The sequence below is a fragment of the Nestor notabilis genome, unplaced genomic scaffold, assembly GCF_000696875.1.
Source record: "Nestor notabilis isolate BGI_N333 unplaced genomic scaffold, ASM69687v1 scaffold3975, whole genome shotgun sequence".
Taxonomy (NCBI): domain Eukaryota; kingdom Metazoa; phylum Chordata; class Aves; order Psittaciformes; family Psittacidae; genus Nestor; species Nestor notabilis.
The window spans coordinates 33,476-42,680 of record NW_009930503.1 but is presented as its reverse complement, the minus strand read 5'-3'; the positions used below and the strand labels follow the sequence as shown (position 1 = coordinate 42,680).

General features: G+C 43.3%; 1 protein-coding gene across 2 annotated transcripts in view; it reads left to right on the top strand.

The window, feature by feature from the left end:
• The first annotated feature begins 1,233 nt into the window (after positions 1–1,233).
• The window catches only part of TLK2 (tousled-like kinase 2), a 38,866-nt gene continuing 30,894 nt past the window's right edge, over positions 1,234–9,205 (top strand). For both annotated transcript variants that reach the window (XM_010015412.1, XM_010015411.1), the window contains exon 1: positions 1,234–1,314. In XM_010015412.1, coding sequence (XP_010013714.1) covers positions 1,234–1,314 — 81 coding nt within the window. The remainder of the gene's footprint in view (positions 1,315–9,205) is intronic.

Genomic DNA, 9,205 nt, shown 5'->3' with positions numbered 1-9,205 from the left:
GTCATTTTCCTCGGTGCACAGATTTCCTGTTTTGAAAACTAGGCTTTGATGGGGTTTTAAAGCCCAGAGCAGAATCAGGTTTCTCTAATAACCACATTTAGTATTTCATTAGTTTTGGAGGCTTGTTATTGATTTGGGGGAACCAGTTGTAAATGCCCCCTGGATGAATTTACTTTGCCCCCTGGAACTTAGAGCTGCAGTGTTTGGAGGAAACAGCAGGGACAAAATGGACAGTTAATAAAAGGAACAATTGTACACTGCCTATTCTAGAGGGCACTTGGTGCCCTTCAAGAACTTTCCTCATCGCCTCTGCTCTTTTATACAGAATCTTTATCTTCTGTTTCTTCCTTTTTTTTTTTTTTTCCTTCTTTTTCTTTTTTTTCCCCCCTACCTTAGTCCAGAAAATGAAACTGGAACAGACATTTCTGGAAATGAACTTGATTGGTGCTGTTGGGAAGATGTGATTCACAGTTATAATGAACATTGAAATTTGTCCCATTTTTCTTTTGGTATTCGCAGCTCAGGATTGGAATTGTACGTTTGCTCTTTTCTAACCCGCGCTGCTTTGGGGTGGTTTTTACAACCCTTCCAATAGTGGCAGTTGTTGGGTTGGGTTGCCAAGAGGTACCCCAGGTACACGCAGTACAGAGAAGCAGCTGTTTCACTAAAGGTATCTGATGCTTTACTCTGTAACGTAAAAGCTTTAAACGAGCTTTGTTTTCTTCTAATCCCTTTCTGTGCTTGGAAGAACTGGAGCTGTTAGTGAGATCTGGAGTTCAGGAAGACCTAGGATTTCCAGGAGCGGCCAAAAATAAATGATGGGGTAAAGAATGTTGCTTTTCCTTTCTTTGCCCTCCTCGTCGTGCAGCATGGATGAAGAGCTCTGAAGGTTTCAGTCATTACACTCTGGTCCCATGTTTTCCTTTTACTAAAGCATCCAGTGGGAGAGTGTGACATAATTGGTTTCTTGGATGTAGAGATCTTGAAATGGCTGGTGCACCAGATAGAAGAGGAGACTCTCCAGCAGGGTTACGGTTTAAACACAGTAATATGGTGGCAAAGCCATGTTATTATTGCACAGTAACCTTGCTTTTCTCTTGCAAGAAAAATGCTTTCTACGTGGTTGTGCTACAGAACAGGCAGTCTTGAGTCTCCTCAGTGGCACGGAATATTAAATCTCTCTCCTTTCCTTGCATTGCATAATCTGGATGTTGTTCTCCCATAGCAGCCGAAATGATGGAAGAATTGCATAGCCTGGACCCGCGGAGGCAGGAACTACTGGAGGCCAGGTTCACTGGAGTCGGGGTTGCCAAGGTGAGTGTGAGGACCTTTGGTAACGGGCAGGACTGCTTGTCCATCCTGCACTGCACTGTGCTGGTTCGATTTCTACAGTGACAGTTTTGCTTTGCTACCAGAATGGGTTGTAGCAGTAGCTGTGTGGTGACCACTAACATGCTTGAAGTATGTTGAAGAGGAATGAAAATGGGATCTCTATGAGCAGATGTTTTACTATGCTGAAGATTTTGGGTTCTAATTAAGTTCTTAGGAGCTGCTCCATCTTAAGACAGCGTGCACACCCCCCAAAGCCACCCCATGACAACTTTGTCTTTGGAAGTGGGAATCTCGTCTGTCTCTTCCTTTCTCAAAGACCACGCCGGAGAGCTGAATTTGGCCACTTGTTAGATACAGTTTCAAGTGTAGCTGAATTTGGCCACTTGTTAGATACAGTTTCAAGTGTACCGTGTTTGATACACCATGTAGCCAGACGTCATATGTCCAGTTCTTTGTGGGTGCTAAAACTGTGTACTTGGTCCCATAGAACACACACACACAGCAAAGTACTTGAAGGTGAGCTCTTCTGTGTCTGTGATCCACAACCTGCTAGTAAAATCCCATCTTTGTCCTCACATACAACTTCGTAGCTGTTCAGTAGCTGCCTTTCTTGATTGAGGCACTTAACAACACAGTGTGGTTGCTTGATATATTAGCACTAAGCTGTTAGTTCTCCACATGTGGTTGGTAGCATTAATTGATAGTCTCTCTGAGCAATGAAATGGTAGCAAAACTCATCTTAAACTAGGTCAGCGATAAGGAGTTTACTTTTGAGGAAGATGCTGAGTTTTGGGCGACATTAAGGTAGATGGTAAAATAAAGTATCACCGAGAGAGAATGTTCAGGAACCTCTTAGAATTAGTTGGAGAAGAAACTTGGTAGAAGCAAAGAGTCAGAACTTGGAGAAGGGTTTCGTTTGAGTTTGTACTTTCTGCGCTTCAGTCAGGACTCAAACAAGGTTAAAGCTTGGATGAAGTGTAAGTAAAATGCTCAGCTGGGTGAGGTAGAGAAGTAAGGAAGATTAACACTACAAGTTGTTAAGAGGTAACAATTTCAGTTACTGAGGTAAGGGGGGGGGGGTTGATCTTTTCCCCCACTCTCAAGCCTTTAATCTTAAGGCTTTTACTAGCATAAAAATTGATGGTACATAATGTATTTATGATCTTGAAAGGTGTGTTTTACACAACATTACCACTTTTTATATACTTTTTCATCAGTTTCTTGCCTCGTCCCCTCATGTATGTCACTTTACCACCTTTAGCTGTACCAGTATAGATAAAGCCAAACAACTTTCTAGGCTAGTTAAGACTTAAGCATAGATGCTGTTGTTGCTTTAAAACAGTGCCAACATCCTAACACTCACAAAGAATGTTAGCAACTCTTCTTTTTAAAGAAATAACCTTTAAAAGATACAGGAAAGCAAGTCTTAATTATGTTTTCAATATGTTTGGAGCAGAAAGTACATGCCCTTTCTCTGTATGGATGAATATTAAAACCTCATTTTTGTTCCTAAGGCATATCCAAGTAAAAAAGCCTCATTTCTTGGAGGCTTCACTTTGAGCAAAGCTGTTCTGTTACTGAGTTCTATTTTTACCTGTTGTTATGCAGTACAGTGTTTTACTTTGTACTAGTCAGTAAACTGTTAAAGTGCATTACACTTCGAACAATTTCTATTTATTTACTTGCATACTTGCTAATTTGCAATAGATCAGCCAACCATTGATATGAATTAGCATGACTCTACTATGTTGCAGCAAATCTTGGTTGCAATATTAATCTCAGATACTACGTTCCCTCCCAGGTTGGTGCTTCAAATTCCCTCCCTACCCCCCCAAGTCTCCGTCCGTCATGCTCCGCACTGGCATTGGTAGGTCATTGTCTTAAAGGGAATATATTGGGAAAGCTGTGATACAATTTGTATGATTCAGCTAAGATTTTTAGCTCTCTCCAATGAAATGTTTAAGGGAAAGCTACGTAGAGTAAGGCAGTGCCATCTAGTGGGACCGGGACTGGCACATCCTCCTGGGATAGAAGGTATTCTGTTGCTGTTTATTGCATAAAAGGAAGAAATGTCATCTTAGATGCTCTCCTATTGGGTGAAGGCAGCAGGCAGTTGTAACTGAGCTTCCTGCCTTCCACCGACGGGGTGGATCAGTGTGTTTGGTTAGGTTTCTCTAATGCTTAAAAACACAGGGTATATTTTGGACCTAAGGCACTAGTTTCCAATCTTAATACAACTGCAGCTTTAAAGCCCGCTTTATAAACAGGTGTTTCTGAGAAAGGAATGAGACTAAGCTCATCTAGACTAAACGTTGAGGTTGGAAACTGTTGAAAAGCTGGAGAGTGGTGGGGTTCTGGGAGAGCTTTCCAGTAACAGTAGTGGAGAACAGGAATCCTAAACTGCTTTGGAAGCGGCTGTGCGCTGTCACCTCCTGTGGTAGCTGAAGGCACAACCCAACAACTGAGCTCATTTGCAATCCCCATTGCCTCAAAATTGTGTTGCAAGCCTGTGATGAATTATCTTACTTAGGAGCTGGAAAAGATATTTCTCTCGAAGCTTGGAGTTAATGCATGGAATCAGATTTATGAGCAAGGAATGTTTCTAGGCAACTGTTAGACTCGTGTGGTTCATCCAGGTCACTAAATAGCTTCAAAAAGCCAGTGATGCTTTAGATGTCTATTCTTGCCATATGGTAAAGTGCCATTCTTCCTCAAATTTGCAAAGCAAGTCCTTGAATCAACATGTGACTCTCTGACACCTACCAGTATTTCTGCTTATTTAGCTCCTGTTTCTGTTTACTTACTTGGGGAAATCTAAGTGCATTCACTTGAGGTTATTCTGACTAGTCATCCCAGACATCTTCCTTGGGTCAGTAGGTACAGAACACAACATGTAGGTTGTTTCTCTAGTTAACATTGTTTAATTTGGTCTGTTCTCATCTTCTTCCCCCTGTTTGGGTGCTGCCGTTAAGGTATCAGGTGGGTTAACTCCAAAGGGGTTTTGTCATTTCCACAGGCTTTTTGTGGCTAAGAATTGGAATAGGTAATTGTGATGGGTGACTCTGTATTTACACGTGGCTTGTCTCAGGCTTCACCAGGGTGGATCATCAGCACACCCATCATCTGCAAGTTTGGTCTTTAAAAAGATCTCCATCTTAAGTTGTGTTATTACAGCTAAATTAAAAAGGCTGAAGTATTTCTAGAGAGTAACCTTCTCTGTCGTGCTGTAGGAACCATGGTGATCTCAGAGGACTGTGCTAGAACTGAAGAAGTATTGGTCTTGGTGGTAGCTAGTCCTCCCTTTCCTCCCCCTCTGAGGTATTGTAAAGAGGGAAATGAAAATAACTTGAAGAGTGTCACTTATGTAGCAGAGCATCTGCCTCTAAAAAGAGAGTTGCTCATAAAAAAGAACTGCGTTTATCTGTATTATTTTGGGGTTTACCATTTCTCTCATTCTAGCAGCCTTGCTCAGTTCAGTAACTGCCAGTTGTGGGGTCTACTTAGCAACACTGCTAGCAGCAGATTTACCAAGTTGAGAATTCGTGGTTGGGAATCATCGTGTCTTCCTTGGAGGAAGGTGGTGCTGCAGTGGCCATGGTCCTTCGCAGGTGCCACGTGCCACCAGAACTGGTCAGTAAGAGCTTTGCAACTTAGGTTTGAATTTATCAGCTCCCACAGAATATGCCAGGTCTTTATGCCAGATACGTGAACATTGCTTGGATGCTTCCATGCGCAACAGTACTTATTTCAAATGTGTTGTCTGCCTGCTAGAGTCCAGACATAGTTGTCGGGTCTCAGTTCTGTTTCTGCCCCTGAACTGAGGGTTGGGGTGAATTGTGTGGCCCTTCTGTCCGGTTTGCCATCCATGAAGTAAAAATACTGGGTTCTTTTCAAGCTGAGAGAACTCTTGAGGTCTGATGGAAGCCAAGCAAATCCTGTTGCAAATCTGCTTACCCATCTGATACAGTGGAGGTTTCCTGTGAACACCTGAGAGTAGATTAACTCCTCATGGCAGAAAGACCGAGGTGATTCGGGGGGTTCATTATTGGCTATAACAGTGAGCTTTCCTAAAAGCCCAGTTAAGAAGCAGGCTGTAATTCTCATACTCGCATCATGCTTGAAATAAGAATATGTCAATTAAACCTGTCTTATACAGTAGCACTTGACCAGAGTAACTGGAAAAGCATTTCACTTTGGTGCAGGCCTGTGTGGAGTCAGCAGTAACTTTTAGTGCAACTAAGGATTGCCTTTTTCCCTTTGAAATCTCTTGATTTGCTACAGATTTCAGAAGAACTCAGGTTACCTTGGCTTGAGGTAATGAGGCATGTCTCTGCCATTTAGTTAGCAAGAGGATTTTGCAATGCATGTTGCTGTAAGTCCACGTTGGAGATTCTGGCTAGGCAGCTTGAATTCCTAGAGCTCCCTTTCAATCCAGGGAGTTGGAGAGCACAAAATGGAGACTGCCCAGCACAAGAGTTGCTGACAGGCCTGAAGGATCATTTTGGGAGCTTGGAGAGGCGGAGGGAATGCACAAGTCATGCAAGGCAATAGATAGACTTGAACAGGAGATGGGTGAGAGCGGTCTGACTCAGGCTGGCTTTTCTCTGGGAGATCCAATTTGAGCTATTATCAGGCTTGGTTGTTCCTATCGAGACTCCAGTCATTGTGCCTCATTCATGGCCTTTCCAGGGCTCCTGCAAAGGGAGAAATGACTAACCAGCTCTTGTGAGTGGACAGATTCTACATACTTGCCTTGGAGTGGGAGTCTTGAAAGCGCCTGCTGCTGCTCCTCAACATGGAGGGCTTGTTGTGCATAGGTAGGTCACGGACTCAGAAGCAGCAGTTGATAGGTGAATCACAAGGGAAAAGAGCATGCCTGCTTATCTCGGAAAGAAATTCCTTGTGGAGGAGGAGGTGTGTGCTGTTCTTGTGCTTGTCATTTGGGTAAACACTATAGAAACTATTAGCTGGTTCCAGATGACCCACGTATTTTGAGGTTTTGCTGAGCCCCATCACTGATTCTCTTGTCAGGGTACAGTGGATGAGTGGGCTGGAAGTGATAGCAGAGAAGTGCAGTATTATCCCCAAGTAGTCTGTGCTGGAAAAGCCAGATGCCAGTGCAGATGACATCTGCAACAAAATTCATAAGCCCTTCCTGTGTAAACTACTCCATGTTTATTATTCCCACCTGCTACTTCCCTGGCTGATATTCTGATGATGTTCTGTATTCTTTGCCATTGCTTACTTGTAAGGTTTTTTCCCCCAAATTCAGGTTCATTCCTTTAATTCCTGTTGTGTCATGACCACTTTAAATGGTATGCTAAATTAAGGCCTGAACATTTATCCAATGTCAGTTGCTGAGTTAAATATAAACAGTCAGGAATGATAAAACATAAATTTGAAGGGGTTTTTTTTATACACACACTCACTGCCTGTTAGTTGAGGGGGAGATACTTAGATGGATGGTTTCTCATATCCATTGTCTAAACCTGTTGCTATAAGCACTTGATAACATGTGTGAAACTGAGGGATCTAGCTGGATGATCAGGAAAACTTGCCTTTCCTTTCCCTTGTGTAACTATATGAGAAAAGAAGTGCACCTGAGGCACTTAAAAGATCCTGGGTGTATTGCATCTTTACTGCATGCTCTGATGAACAGTTTGTGTTTCCATAGCCAGATTACCTCAGAACAAGACCTTTTTTTACCAACTTTGACATGAACAAGATGCTTCAGCTCCTTGCCTGTAAGAGAGGTCTAATATTTTACTGTGAGAGAAGCATCAGTGGAAGGCCCTCGAGAAGGTAATCGAGAGAAAGGAAAGCTCATGCAGGGGAAATGAGTCAAAACATGTCTACAAAGAATTAAGTCTGCATTTATGCGCAGTATCAATACACATGACTGTGACCTTGCTGGATACTTGTAGACAACTGACAAGCTGTTCTTTCCTGGTTCTATAACCAAGCAGTTAGCTCCTTTTCACCCTTTTGACTGCTGCAGTGAGGTCAATTTTATGATGTTAGTGTCTGGAGGAAGTTTGAAGTAAAGGGAAAGTAGGTTTCTTTGATCTTCCAGAATCTGTGATCAGAACTGAACTGCTCTTTTGTTGATGCAGAAAATGGGATTGATTCCAAGTGCTGGAGGTTTCCCACGCAGAATAGTCAGTACAGGTAGTTGTGGTACTGGAAGTAAGAAAACAGTGTGCTTTTTGTATTGGGCATTTTTCCAGCTGCTTGCATTCCAGAACTTTACATTCAGATACAAACTGAGTGGAATTTTTGTACTAGAGAGGATAAACTTGTATTTCTAACTATCGATGGCTTCATCAGTTTATTTCTCCAGGTGACCCTAGAATACAGCCCATTGCTGAGATATTGGCCCTTCATAAGCCACTGACACATCCTGCCAACCACAGAGTTCCTGAAAAGCTCCAGTGTGGCTTTTGGGAGCAGCTGTTCCTGTCATTTGCTATCCATGTGCAGCATGAAGGCAGTTGGGCTTAAGCAAATGTGGGAACAACTTTCACTTTCATCTTCATGTCAGAACCTCGGCCTGTCCATCTGAGCCCAGCAAATGTGTTGAGATGCTCCTGCGTCTAGTAAAGCTTTCACACTTGCACAGAAGGTTGATGTCTTGGCCATGCTGCTGAGGTCTGAGTTCATGAGAGGAAGTGAAGGAATTTAGAGGGCAGCATGTGTGAAGTTTATAAACCAGCTTTTGACATGGGTGAAAAGATTAACTTTCTGTTGCCATTTGCCATAAGATATTACTCTCTTTTTTTATCAGTGAGGCCTTCATGTGCTTGGAGCTAAGGTTAGTGTTAGCACTGCTGCTAAGTCATGTTGGCCAGGGAATAAATCACTGGAAAAACCCAGAGTTCATAGAATCCCAGACTGGTTTGGGTTGGAAAGGACATTAAAGCTCCTCCAGCTCCAACCCCTGCCACGGGCAGGGACACCTTCCACTAGAGCAGGTTGCTCCAAGCCCCTGTGTCCAACCTGCCCTTGAACACTGCCAGGGATGGGGCAGCCACAGCTTCTCTGGGCACCCTGTGCCAGCGCCTCAGCACCCTCACAGGGAAGAGCTTCTGCCTCAGAGCTCATCTCAGTCTCCCCTCGGGCAGGTTCAAGCCATTCCCCTTGTCCTGTCCCTCCATCCCTTGTCAAAAGCCCCTCTCCAGGTTTCCTGGAGCCCCTTTAGGCACTGGAGCTGCTCTAAGGTGTCCCCTTCAGGAGCCTTCTCTTCTCCAGTTGAACAAGCCAGTTTAACTGATGGCCAGTTGTGAGCCATCACATTGGGTAGTGGGGAGCTTGATGCTTTGTTCAAAAAGCAGCTGTTGCTGAAGAGAAGAGGTAAAATATCTTTCTGGTCCTGAGCTGTTTGTGTGCTGAGTTGAAGGGGTAATGGTATGGCTTAAAGAGTATAAATCTGCAATTTCTCTCGAAGTTTCTTGCTTTTAAAAGGGAATCCTAAGTGTGGAGCTGCTTGAGCTATTCAAGTATTGTTCATTGGCTTGTTTTGGTTTTGTTTGAGGTTTCTTTGGTTTGGTTTGGGGTTTTTTTTTTGTTGGGTTTTTGCTGTTGAAGCAACTAAGCGTGTCCTTTTAGGAGAAACAAACGCGGCAGCTGACACTCACAGTGTACTACAGGTGGCGAACAGGACTTTCAGTGTCTCTGTATGCCTGCTCAGAAATTTGGGTTAGTAAGAGCTAATAACCTCTGGGATTTCTTTGTGGTGTTAAGGCTTCTCCCCACCCCTCTCAGAAGCTTTCTACTCAAGTGTATATGATGATAAAGTGGCTCTCCCTTCAGGAAAGATTGACTGGTGGGAAGTGGTTACCGCAAAAGTAAGAATGCAAAAAACCAGAATAAATAT